General features: G+C 38.3%; 1 protein-coding gene across 1 annotated transcript in view; it reads right to left on the bottom strand.

The window, feature by feature from the left end:
* Positions 1-14,596, bottom strand: part of FIG4 (FIG4 phosphoinositide 5-phosphatase) — a 164,924-nt gene that overhangs the window by 110,912 nt on the left and 39,416 nt on the right. The window contains exons 5-7 of the mRNA XM_072408758.1: positions 10,714-10,870; positions 6,547-6,597; positions 2,452-2,603 (exon numbers count right to left, since the gene is read on the bottom strand). Coding sequence (XP_072264859.1) covers positions 2,452-2,603; positions 6,547-6,597; positions 10,714-10,870 — 360 coding nt within the window. The remainder of the gene's footprint in view (positions 1-2,451; positions 2,604-6,546; positions 6,598-10,713; positions 10,871-14,596) is intronic.

Here is a 14,596-nt window from a genome sequence, read left to right as displayed (position 1 = left end):
TAACAGATCCTCCTTAATCGCGCAGCTGAAATCTAATGAAGCATTAAAGATTCTAATTGACCTGTAAAGGACTGTAGATAATTATGCACAGAACAGAGAGCAGGTGTGCGGTAATAAATTGCTATGATCTCACCAGTGACAGCTTAACAGATCCTCCTTAATCGCGCAGCTGAAATCTAATCGCCTTAATTGGATTCGCGCCCCCTATTGCTCATTATTATCAAGCCAGGAATCCGGCTGGCAGTGAGGAGGCGAGTGTACGAGCACACTCGACTCCGGACCGCGGGAAACCGCGCTCGCTGGTCGCGCGTACTTTCGCGCTTCCAGCAAGCGCGGATTTTATTGATGAATCAGGGCCATAGACTTGATAGATTCTCTACTAGAGAATGTTTTGGTAAATGCCAGATTAAATGCTTAAGGAACTAGGAGCTGTTTGCGTTTCTCTCATAAACCTCTGTTCATAATAATCCTTATACCTGATATAGTTTTTTTTACTTTTTTTAATTTTTTTTTTAAGAATATAGGTACTTTGGACACCACTATTAGGGTGCTTGACCTCTTTGAAGTATATTATTGTATAATATGATAATTATAGGGAAAATGTGGGTCCTTTGGACTCATTGGGTAAACAGTCACTTTCCACGTATAGACATATAGTTTCCCTGCTTTTTATTAGGTGCTTGGGAGTTTCACCCATATTAGGGTGCACTGTGTGCTGCTCTTCCCTCCTTCATTTCATTGTTTTGTCATCTCGGACATCCCTTCACTTCTGCTTCAATTACCTTATATTGGTGTCATTATGGTTCCCTTAACCCTCTGGCAGTATGATTAATAGGGATTTTTAAATGTAAAAGTGGTACATTTAAAAAATCCTCATTGTTTTAAATCTCCCGCCCGGTCCCACCTACCTGTCAAATGATCCCACCCTCCAGCCTAAGACTCGTAAGCAGTTGCCCGCCCAGCACCTGCTTTCTCTGGTCTCATGTCCCCAATGTTTACACGCCAGGGACACAGATGCTGGACGGGCAAGGCCAGGTTATGCAGATGCCCTACCGGCATTGCAAGAGGAGGAAGATGCCGGGCATCGCTGGAGGACGCCGCAGGCACTGCTTGAGGGCGCCTCTGGAACGTGGGAACCAGGTAGGAGTTGGCAAACCCTGGGAACCCTGGCAATTCCACCCTGGGGTTACTGCTTTTGGTATGGAAAATCTACCCTGAGCCACATTCGGGAATACCGCCAGGAAGGTTAACTGTGTTCTGTCCCTTAATGTCCCAGAAAAATCTACTTCTCTGTTATCTGACCTACACAGACAGCAGGTACAGGTGGCGTTCTTACAGGAGACTCATTTTAATTTCTGGAGATACCACATACCACAGCTGTATGGTTGACTTTAGGTCCAGAATCACTGGTATTCTCCTCTCTAATTCTGTTTTCTGGCATTTGGGTGACTGACAGGTGGAGTAGCGAAGATGGTAAATTTCTATTTCTCAAAGGTCTTTTGAATAGCATTACTACACTGGCCACTGTATATGTTCCTAACACAAATCATGTCTAGTTTTTAGAAAAACAACTTTAAAGAAGACACTCTTTTGCTTAGGTGGACTTCAGTTTTGCCTTGGACTCAAAGGTTGATTGGCACATTGTCACTCCCACCTTGTCCTCACTGAAACGCCTCTTCAGCCACCATTTGAATATTTCACCAGAACCAGACCTGCTTCTCGATCTCAGAGCTCTCATTGTCTATTTTTGGAGAGATCATTTTTTGTCCCATTTTTACACTCTCTTGCTTCTGAGAATGGATTTTCATGCCCTCTGATGACATTTGAATTGCTTTGGATAGGGAACTTCCTGCTTTATAGTACTTTCTTTGACAACATACATTTATTTTTGTGGGCATGGGAATAAAAGCTGGGGATGGAGTTTACTGTTGCATCATAATGTATTCTAACATATGAAAACTCCATCACTCGACGCCTTAACACTGCCTTCCTTGTTTTTGGAGAAGGCCTGACCAAAGACAAGGCACTATTTCCCTAAAAGAAGAAAAACCTAAACATGAGTCTTAATGCTAAGATCACCAGGAGCTATCTTAGGAAAACTTAGGTACTTAAAATTGAATATGTCATGGAATTACCATTAACTTTTTAAACATTGTAGGAGATTTTAGTAATTGTGTTTCTATCTAATTTAAAATAAATTGAGGGGTTTTATAATTTTCCTAATTTTTTTGCAACTTATAAAAGCAGAATCATACCCTGTAAAATTGCATGGGCTTTTTTCAGTACAAAGAGAAGGACGTGTGTAGGAATTAAATTATAAAGCAAAACATTTCTGAAACAAAGGTACCTGAAGTCACATATCATGGAGATAATTCTTTGGGGAAATTTCAAGCTTAAATTTTATTTTTGTGCTTAGAAATAAAACAAGCAGAAATATAGTATACAACTCACTGTTACTGCCATGGCTACTTATTGCTTCATCCTCAAATATATCAAAACCTTCCTGACGTGTCTGATTTGTCATCTCAAATTTCATCATCTCAGTGGGCATCCGTAAGATTGTAAGATTGTACTGAAGTGAATGGCTCAAATCATAACTATAGCTGAAATGGGAAAATTGCAGTTAAAATACATATACAATAGAATCACTACAGATTTTGTATCAAAAATAACCCCTAAAAGACTTAATTAGTTATTTTCCCTAATATGTTCTTTATATGGAAGTTTGTGGAAGAAAAGAAAAAAAAAAATCTACATGCAAGAAAATTTGATTCAATCCATAAATTAGTGATACCAAGCTGTAAAATACCAGCAAAAATTTTCACACAGGATTCAATTCCCTGCACGTATGGAAGGCAAAAGGCATGCTAACAGCATATATGCAGCTAAAAAAAACAAAAAACAAAAGTGATTAGTGAGTTTAATAAAGCAAACACTTAGGGAGGGGGAGAAAAAAAATCCCAAAAATCACTGAAATGAAGAGCATCAGCTTTCTTTTAGTTTCAAGGAGACAAGGGTAGGACTGTCCGTTCACTTATAGAAGCAAAAGTGAACGGCAGCGTGTTAAATAGTACAGCACTGTGTGAGCTGATTAGAGAAACAGAATGGAGAAAGATGGGATGTCAGTGACCATATGCCTAATAGTGGACAGTATTTGAATTCTATCTCTAATATTTCCAGGGAGCCAGTAACTGGGTTGTGAACTTAAATTACTGTTTGTCAGATGGCTTGTATTCTATAAGTATGTATGAATATAAATGGCCTACTATGATCTATATTCCAATTAACTGACTCCTACTGTATTTCTGAGTTTAAATGGTTGCTATAGCAGTCTCTAGAAAATATAACTTCCGGTTCCTAATTGCTTGCTTGACAAGTGTGTGCTTAATGACTCACTTCTGCTTCGAGGTAGCTCGATAAAGGGTCTAGCATAGGAGCAATGGCTTGCCTGGCACTTAGTACAAAATAGCAATCTTTTTTATATAAGTATTAACCTATAAAACACTGGAATAATGTCTGATTAAAAGTCAAAGCTGTTAATATGGTTTATCAACATATGAACTGAAATTAAATTTAACGCATTCTGGAGCGTTGCGGTAATGTGTTTTATGTAACACAATTTTGTACATTGTATTATAGCATACCTAAACTCAGAATTTTTTATGTAAACCCTTTTATGTAAGGTAAAAATTATGTTTGTTTGACTATAAATCAGGGGGGAAAAAAACACCTACAAGCACCAATCTAAGTCACTTTAAGCATACCTAAACTTAGAAATTTCACTTTATATAAAAGGGTAGACAACCCTTTTATGTAAGGTAAAAATTCTGTTTAGGTTTTTTTAAGTGCAACACCCTTTTTAAAGTGAATGAAAATGACACCAGGTATTACCAAGGTTTGGAGAGTTCAAAAACTGCACGAGTAGGGCTTCATTGTGAAGAAATGACACTGATTTGACTTGGGAAAGAAAAGGTGCCCAGTTTCCCCTAGGGACACCACTATTCCTAAATCACTTACCATCATGATACCATCATGCACAGTAAGTCCTAGGGATACTTAGAACAACGCCAAAAAAAAGGGGGTTTTGTGAGTTGAGGCCATAGGCATTTATTCCCCAGCATAATAATAGTCCATCTCCCAATCATTGACTGCACAGGGGATGATTTGACAAGGTGATTTCTTAAAAATCAACATCCCCACCCAAAGCCAGAGCACCCATGACTTTATCCACCCCAGACTTGCACAAGAAAAGGAATGTAAAAGCATTTCTGGGATGACCTAGGACATTTAGGACCTAAGACTTTACATTCCATGTGACTATCTTTATACTCCATTCAGGAGGTATCCTGAAATGTACCATAATTAAAGAGATACCTAATATGTGATGACGAGGGAAAATCGTCATCACAGCTATGGTTCTGATCTTCTGAGGTAATGCATATTCCAAAGCCAATAAGGTAACATATACAGTAAGATAGATAGAGGTGATGTTTTAGGTAGGAATGCCTTGTGAATACACCTGCTGTAGGGAGGAGATAGAGACAGAGGTTTGTGAAACAGATGAACACTAAATTCAGATCTAAGGAAACACCATTTAGGTGAAAAATACAAAAAGGCTGGTATAGGACTTATTTCTTGGAACGTAGCTAGAGGTAACTGTTGCTGGCCCTGACTCCATATTGGTGGGACATCATTAGCCATGAAGCACAACAGCACATATTTTATTCTCTCCTGTACTCCCTGTTGGCATACATGTTGTTGATGAGTAAAGAATTTTTGCAGTTGTAAGTTCAGCTGAATAATCAGCTACCATAACCAATTTATGGCATACCACAATCAGATTGTGTTGTAAGTAATAAGCTCTAGAAATTAAAATCTATCCAAAAAAATCCAGTTACTGAACAAACAGGCTCAGGAGTTATCTTTGAAAACATTTGAAAAGTAAACCCAGTGCCTGGAGGATGGTCACCACACAATACTGAACTTGATTAGAATTATTCCAATCCACCATGTAAAGAAGGTGACTTGGCTTCCAACTATCCTTAGAGTCATCTGGATCCATATTAGAGGGTCATCAGTGGCATTCTGTGTTAAGAGGCCAAGAGTGCTTTTCAAAGTGTTGTTTAGTCTGAAATTGTTCTATGTCTGAAGTGTAGGAGAATTCAGTATCAGTAAGATAGATAAAGAGAATCAGAAGTCAGGTATATGTAGATATACATATATACATACTATATATATATATACATATATAGATGTTCAATAAGGCCCATGGCTTGTAGGAGCTCTTGTCTGTGTGCCCATCCCATCAGGCGTCGGAACTAGAAGTATGTTTACTCTCTTGAAGAGTCACTGAGGCCTGATAATAGTCAGCAACCAACATTATTGTATGTATTGCATGCTGAATATTCTCCGATTGCTGTAAGTCTTCAAGAGAGTAAACATAATTTCAGCCCAGCAGATGCAATGTCAACCCAAAGAATAACAGCTAGCAGCTAGCATGAGGAACCACAGAAATCATTTGGAAAGCTCAAATTTAACACACCTAGGATAGCTGCCACAGATTTTGGAAGGAACAAAGAAAAGAAGCAGGGGCAGCAGTCCTAGTAAACAATCACTCTCTTTTACAAAGAGGCCTTATACTTTTCTTTATGAAAAAAACAGAATTGTTTTATTACAATGGTATCTACAGGGGTATTTGACTTTTATTGGTACCTGTTTACAAAACATGAAAAAAGATGGGAAAATCCCATCAATTGCAAATGGATTAAAGTAGACTTTTGAAAGTGGAAAATATTTTTTAATGGATGTTAAGCTTAAGGAAATGTTCCAGTCAAATAAAAATACTTTTAAAGCATTTTTGGTAACCATCATCTACTTTTCCGTGGCCTGCACAGCCACCTACTTGATGATAGTGTTAAATCTAACCATCATTTCTGTATCAATTAATTCTTTATGTGATGTTTGCCTTGCCTGGAAACATCTGATAAACTCTGACTGCTTGCTTAAGTACATCCCCATCCTCACCCTGACCTGGACCAATGAGTGCCAGTACTCTGATTTATGAACTTTAAATACAGGAGAAGTGAAAACCTATACAGTCATCAGTTACAGATCTGTTTACTTTTTCATTTCTGTAGCCAGAAAAACAGTAGACACAACAAACTTTGATTTTAGTAAAGCCGCTCAAAACAATCCACAATACAAAACTGCATTATCACTAAGAAAAAAACACTTTCAACTCTCTTCATCAGCGGCTATGCATTTAAATGTTTATGCAAAAACATTATAGCACAGAGAATGTAAAACATCACTGAAATAAAAGTGAATAATAAACATTAAGCCCAAATATTGGCTTTACTGTTTTCCTGCCATGCTCTTCATCTTTCTGGTATGTTACAACAGCTTAAAAATATTTTCAGCATTCAATTAAAATGTAATAAAGGAGACAGCTTAATAGCGTATGCAAAAGTAGACAGCTCGGGAAGGGTACCGTTTTCTTTAGCAAAAAGTGTTAGATAGGGACTTAGTGTTAGATGCTGTACGTACCTGAAGTAGAAATTGCTTGATAGGTCTACATTTTGAAATATTCTTAAATATCTAAATAGAATATAACATTAAACAATATCAGCATATGTTAGGAATTTATAACTTGAAAATGTTTCACACACAAGGTAATTGTGCTAGGAGTATAGTAACGCACAGTATAATTTTACTCCCCCCCCTTAAAAAAAATAATATAGTAAATAAAATTAATAATGCAAATTTTAACATGAACCTGATGCCTTCCTCACAAAGCAAATATAAGCCAAGCATGGCAGCTTTTAAGGCAATACTTACAGAAGGTCAACTAATCTAGCACTCTTGGCAAACAAAAACAGGCAGTATGTGAATTCTGGTACAGAAGAAGCTTGGAGTTAAATACCGTAAACTGCAATTTCATAATGCAAACTATTCATTACAACAGAAGGGAAGTGAGAGACCATACTTATGTTACCAACTTTTGGTCTTTTGAAAGTCAACTTTATTAAGTCATTCTGAAGCTGTTAAAATATGTAAAGCTGATATGAATGGATATTACTAAAAGCATTAAAAAATACTACTTTATTTTATCAATTCCCAGGATTGCATACTTTTGGAAAAGGTAAAATGTCTGTGGTTCATGCTAAAAAAAATGGAATAAACAGAAAATTATTTTTTGCCTGTATTTTTCTCTGTCCTTAAAATGTCTTGGTCAAAAGTCATCGCTTCTCTGTATGGTTTCTGGGCTTACTCTCCATGACATTGCATTATTGATTCATACAGTCAATGAATTAGGAGTATGATCTTGTAGTCCTACAATTTAACAGAGGCACATGGAAGGGGTTTGTTTGTGTAGATGCCACCAGGTTCACTTAGAAGGAATTCATTATAGCTAAAAAAAGGCCTAAGGCAAAACATGCTAACCCAATAAATACCATATCAAGCACAAAACTAAAAATATATAGTCATAATATTGTTAAATAAAGGCTAACATCTATTATTCTACACTGTAGATCCAGAGATTCCCTCTATGCTATTGACAGGCCATCCAGGAAAAAAAAAAAATCACAAAATAGGTTATTCTTCAATTTGCTAAAAATACTCAGTTAATGCTTGCCCATTACATGAATCAGAATTGGAGCCTAGCAATAATTACCAATACTAATCTGCCTCATAGTTAAAAGGAAGTCTGGGCACACTAACACAGTTTAGTTTGATGCACAAAATAATCACCCTCTGAGATTATTGGGTATCCTTACACAGTATATGTCCAGTTAACCTGCCTATTACATAAAAGGCTGAAAAGCACAAAGTTACAATTTCAGAACACCTCCTAAACAAAGATACAAAATTATAAAGAATGGAGACTATTGTGGATATATTTATATTAAAAAAATCTTTGTTTTTAAATGGTTTATCATTGTGTGTTTTAATATTATAATTAAAATTTTTCTTTTAAAGCAAAACTATAGGTTAAATTTTCCCAAATAAGCAACACATAGTTTGGAGACTTATACTGTATAGTTATGAAAGCTTTTTACTGTGGGTTATGTCAGATTATAATTCCACTTTATTTTAGACACAGACCACATCACTGGTCAAGCAATTCATATGATTGTTGTAAAAAATAACAGTTTATTTGAAGGGATTTATTATGCTGGGTTTATGACATTTAGCAACATTTTCTGCTGTACAGAATTCCAGGTTTATGTGTTTTACATGGTAGTTCTTGATTATTCACCAGAAAATGCTGAATGTCAAATTAACTGTTTATTAGACCACTGAGTGTTTAGGAAAATTAGAATACTAATGGCACCTCATACAATTTCAGAACAGTTTTGTCCCCCTACATATTTGTTCTTTTATTTATTGTCTATCACATGATGATACAACTGTAAAGCAGCCTATAGTTCTGCTTATGATATTAACTATAACTATATAATATTTTTTTTGTTTGTGCCCATCCAGAAGGAAGGTGGGAAACTTTACAAGAATCTCCTGAATCCAGCATTCTTGGGTAAATCTTACCTTAAAATGTAAATGGACACATAGATAAGGCAAAATTTCCTTTTGCCTAACAGAGCTGTCTAAAAACTGTTATAGACCAAAGGTGCTATTAATGTCTCCTGGCTAATTGTATTTCTATTTTTTGGGGGGGGGGTTTTGCTGTGTTAGCAGAGAGATCTCAGTGAAATACTCCAGACTGTATACCGCTGCATGCATTACAGCAATGGGCTGCAAAACACAGATCACTTTTCTAAGTAATACTACAGAGTATAGATAGCAATATCTGCTCCCCATTATAAATTAGTTCCCTAGTGTGTGTATGAGTATGCTGGGTTAGACTGCAACCTTTCTAGGGTTATAGACTAATGTACCGTATATACCAGAGTATAGGCTGACTTTTTCAGCACCCAAAATGTGCTGAAAAAATCACCCTCGGCTTATACTCCAGATAGGTGGAGGGGTCCCTCCAGAAAAGCAACCTCAGCAACCCGGGGCTCCGGAGCCACATGCAGCTTTTGAGCCTCCTTGTTGTGGCTCCCTTCCCTAATTACCACGGCTAGCGTTAACACTTCTGCCGCTGGGGTAAGGGGACACTCCCTCTCCTCTGTATGCATTGTGGAAGAGAGGGTTTTCACTTCAGGGGCGTTCCTTGTGGGGGGCGGAGCCATCAGCGAGGGACTCGAGAAAGTCCCTCGCTGATAGGAGTCCCATGTTCCACGTATTCCCGGGTGCTTACACGTGGGACACGGGACTAGATGCAAAAGCAGTAACAGAGCAAGGAAAAAAGAAGTAAAGTAAGTTATATCAACTAATGATGCATAATTTAGCAGATAATTAATATATGATTAGTAACTATTATATATTATTGATTAGTCACTAATCATATATTAATCATCTGATAAATTATTACTACACAGTATTTATATAGCGCCATTATATAACGCAGTGCTGTACAATGTCGATAGTCATGTCACTAACTGTCCCCTCAAGGAGGCTCAGAATCTAATGTCCCTACCATATTTATATGTAATTAATGTAGTCTAAGGTAATTTTTTTGGGGGGAAGCCAATTAACTTAACTTAAAAAAATAAAGAACCTTACTTGTAGAAATGAAATTTGCCAGTAGCTGCAGCATTTTCCACCCTCGGCTTATACTTGAGTCAATCAATTTTTACTGTTTTCCAAGAAAAAAAAACGTCCCTTGGCTTATACTCGGATCGACTTATACTCTAGTATATACGGTATATGGTTTCATGTTACATGAAGTTTTGCCACTTTAAAAATAACAAGTATTAAAAAAGCATTGATACCAACTATTATAAATGCCCAATTCTTATTGGTTCCCTGGGCTTTGTAACTAAAACCTAATGTAGATACTAAATACATACCCAACTCCTCTCCTTGTTCAACTAATAAACAACGTAGGATATTTGCTTCTGCTAGTTAACACTGGCTTATTGAGCTTAGTACAAGCATACCAGCAGAACATAATTATAGAATGCATGAAAACAAAACATGCGTTTTTAGAAAAGCCACAGTAGGGAAAATTTTGCAGTTAAAACTGAATGTATAAGGGGGTTTAGAAAAATCCCACTGGGGTGCTGGAGCAGGATTTGCTGAAAAGGGCTATGAAATACTACATTTATGCTTAATACGCCACACCCAATTAAAATCTATCCATCTACCTTAATTAAAACGGAACTGTTGTTAAAATAAAAAAGTGACACCTGTACTTTTAACAGAGCCCACATCTGGCCTTGATTCTGTCCTGGATTTTTGGTTTGTCCCAATGTGGATGAGTGGGTGAGATCAGCACTATTCTTCATGGCAGGAAGTGACTACTTGACATACAGTAAGTATCCCCAGAGGCTCTGGGCTGCAATTCAATTTTTACCACTGTGCCAGTAAAGACGGAAGGGGAGGGCTTCCCTTTTTAAAAAAAAAAATAAGTATATATTTTTTTTAGTGGAAAAAATAAACATATTTTTACCTAATATAAAAGGGTTATCTACCCTTTTATATTAAGAAAAAAAATCTGGTTTACAAACAGGGCCTAATTAACTTGTTCTGTAAGTAAGACATGAACTTGTTTTCACCAAGTTTTGTTTTGTTTATATACCTGTTTTAAGAAAACAACATCTTATGTCTTTTTATTGTTTATTATATTATATTTTCCATACGCATTACCTGGCTTCATCAGGATGGCTGACACGTACAGAATCATTGGGGATGTAGATCATGCTAGTATCCTCAATTTTGTAGATTGAATGACCACCAATGTCAGCCATTTTTCTTCTTTTAGTGATCAGCACAATGTAATATCCTTCTAAAAACTGAACAAATCCTAGAAATGAGAAAAAAAATATTTAATTAAATTTTATCTTCTTGCAAATTATTGCCAGGCAGTGTTTACATCTGACTTTCTCACACTGCCACATCAGCACAGAAAACTGTATTAGACGGACCTCACAGACAGGCATAACAGGTATGTGCCACAGCAAATATTTTTTAATACAAACTCATAAGCCACAAGCCAAGATTATGAAAGACATCAACAACATATCAGCTACGTTTTAAAATTTCATTCAAAGTGAAATCTAAAATGGCTGAATATGTCATCATCTTTGTGGTAATTTATTAGCTTTTAATTGATATTTTATTGCACATTATGAAACTTAAATCTAAGATTTACTTCTTGGACTTCAGTGCTTACAGTATATTGTAACTAAAGAGTGTTGAAAAACCTGGGTATGGTAATGTAGCTCTCCACAAATAATTGTCAATACTTCATGAGCTACCCAATTAGGACAATATTTTCCTAGAGAAGTCACAGACAACTTATTAACCACCTGGGCATTTCACTGATGTCTGGATTTGTGTACCAAAAGCGGTACACTGTGAAGTGAACAGTGCTCATTATGCAGACATCCTTCTTATCATGCCATCAGAGAGCCATCATCTTTCCTTTCTGGCAGACTTTATCCCCAGGCTTGAGCTTTTGTGAGGTGAAATTGCCTGGCAATTCACACCGGTTAGCCCTAACAGTTCCATAGGCATCCGTTTTGTTTTGTATCAGGAACTCGTAAAGCTCAGGGGACGTATAAAAATTGTCTGTAGTAAGACAATACCCTTGGTTCAACAAAGGCTCAATAAGAGACAGCACAGAAGATGTTGGCACTCTAAAGGAACTAAATCTGGGGTCAAATTTTGTGCCTTTGTCTGTATATATGTCAGAGTTCCAGATATATCCAGATTCAGATTCGCTCAGCATAAAAGACTTGATCCCAAAGCGTGCCCTCTTGGACGCTATGTACTGCACCCAGCTCAGTCTCCCTTTATATGCCATCAAACTTCCATCCACACTAATGTCCCTTTCTGGCACATAGCAGGTTTTGAAGTTGTTGATAATCATTTTATAAACCTCCCAAATTTTTTTTAGCTTGGGGGCAGGATGGGTGGTCTCATCAAAATCATCAAAATGTAAAAATTTCATGATTAGGAGAAATCGATATTCAGGCATAACCGTGCCAAAAAAAGGAGTGGCCAGCAGTTTGTTGGTGGACCAGTACCACTTCTGCAGGGGTTTCCCCCCCCCCCCCTGGAGAATAACAAGGCCCAGAAAAAGCCAAATATCCTTTTGGGTGACCGGTTCCCATTTCCGGGTTCTGGACAAGCTTGCATGTGGAGCAGCCGGCTGTTGCGCTGCAAATCTGTTTGTCTCTTCAACTATTTTCTGAATGACTTCGCCATTCAGAAATAGCTCCAGGTAGGCCAGTGGGTTGTTCTCACAGTGCACCTTCAGGCCAGGCCCCCCAGTAAATGGAAACCTGGGGGGCTCAGGCTGGGCCTGACGGGTGTCAATCGCACACCAGGTACGCACATCACTAACCTCCATAGAATCACTTTCACTTGCGGTCTCGGTCTCAGACTTGGATGAGAGGTCTCCAGGAGCTCCATCACTATCAGTGGACTCCACAAGTGACTCCAGATCGTTCTCGCGGTCTGTGAACTGTTCCAACACATCTTGGGTGGATAGATGCCTTCTGGAGCTTGAAGCCATAGCAGGGGTCAGGCAAGCAGTGATGTCCAGGTCCAGGCAGAGGTCAGGGCAGGCGGCAGGCAGAGATGTCAGAGTCCAAGCAGAGGTCAAAGCAGGCGGAGATGTCAGAGTCCAGGCAGAGGTCAGGGCAGGCGGCAGGCAGAGATGTCAGAGTCCAAGCAGAGGTCAAAGCAGGCAGCAGGCGGTCAAAATTAGGCAAAGATCAGCCTGGTAAGAGACGCCTGTTTCTATTTTTAGCCACCTGAGAATAGTTCGGGGTAAAGGCTTTCTGCAAGTGTTTTTACCCCGAACCAGGGTCGGGGTAACCGCCCAGGTGCTATTCTTGCTATAATCTTCAATTTGTAAAAGAAAGGGGCAGCTTTTTATATTGTACAAATGGCTCCAAAAAATAGGTAAACACAACATCCTTAGGAAAGAAAAAGTAGCAAGGGAAAGGAGAACCTTGTTGCAGAGCTTCAAATGCTCCTCTTTATAGCATTTATTAATACAATATAGGGACACAGCTGTACTATAAAAACATTTTGGTGACAGTTGCATTGAAGTACACGTGTGTTTTAATGGTCCACATGCACAGAGATAATACAAGAGCTTTTTCAGCCAGTGCGCAATTCTTAGAACATAAATACAGCCTTTCATGTGTTACTCATCCATGCCTTTCTAAAGTACCTGATTCATACTTTCAATAAAAAGAAGAGATGTGGAATTAGGCTCACGTGTATGCCTGAAAAAAAAGCAAAGTGCTGCTATAGCAAATTAATGTTCGGGAATTTCATAAACACATCTCCTTCCACTGGTAAAGCTAATGGAGTGTAGACAGTGGAGTGCCTACTTTTATTCATACAATTTTACCAAGAGGTCACCAGCCAGTATTTTCCCTGATGTTGTTCCCTAATGGGCACAAACACTGACCCCACCAATGCAAAGTGGGAAAACAGGGACCACAAGCTATGCTGGGCAATCACACAGTCCTGACCACAGTATTCTGTGCTGTGCTTGCTATGTTTTACAATATGAACTGCTGCACTGTATACTATAGTCCTGACTGGTGCAATTTTAGGCAATGTTGTATATTATATAACAGTGTTCCCCCAAAAAACTTTTTTCAGCTAGGTGGTTAAAAAGTGGGCGGGGAAAGACACTGCAAATTCAGAGCTCCTAGTTATTAATACCATAGGTTTGCAGTTAGCTCTATTATTATGTCAGTGTTCTACCTACCCCCTATACTTTTCTCTAACATTCTAATGCCTGGTTTGTTGGAATGTCCAATTTTTCCAATTTTTTTATAGTATACCCCAATAGTCCAGTGCTGTGTATTTTAATCCAACTGCCTAGTGTTTCATGTATAGTAATCTATTGCAATAGAGTAAAATTGTGATCAATGTGGTGCAACAAATTAGGCTTAGTTCACATTGGCCATAAAAAAAAAACACCATTTACCCCCATGAGTGACTACTTGGCAGCTGCTGGGCACCTGGGATTGGTAACAGGCGGTAGGGGCTGGGCTATTTTTGGCCTAGCAGTTTATCAAGCAGCAGTGGTTCCTCGCGAGGGGAAAGTGAGGGCTAAATACAGCAAATACAACCGTCCTTCCAATGTGAATTTAGCGTAACTTCATATGTCGCCTCCTACTGCTATATCTGGATAACGCAAAACGTTTGCGGAAAAAATATTTCACTTGATCTGTCCACAAACTGAACCCAGCGACTTCCATACTTGCTCAGCTTCCCTCTTTTTTCCGATGCTCACCGTTCTTTCAATGCCGATCTCATTGGGCATGTGTGAGATAAGGCACCTATTTTTACATTAGAGGAAAGCCCCTGATGATACTTTCTTGATTTTGGGCATGCACAGAAGGAGCAGCCCACAGCCACCTGGGATATGTGACTCAAATACTCCAAGAGACTGGAGATTTACCCTGCAGTCTTTACGACCATGGCAGTAAAGATGGTAGGGGAGGGGTTCTCCCCCCCCCAAAAAAAAAAAAAAAAAAAAAAAAAAAAAAAAAAAAAA

The sequence above is a fragment of the Pyxicephalus adspersus genome, chromosome 4 (genome assembly GCF_032062135.1).
Source record: "Pyxicephalus adspersus chromosome 4, UCB_Pads_2.0, whole genome shotgun sequence".
Lineage (NCBI taxonomy): Eukaryota > Metazoa > Chordata > Amphibia > Anura > Pyxicephalidae > Pyxicephalus > Pyxicephalus adspersus.
This window is presented reverse-complemented; position numbering and strand designations above follow the sequence as displayed.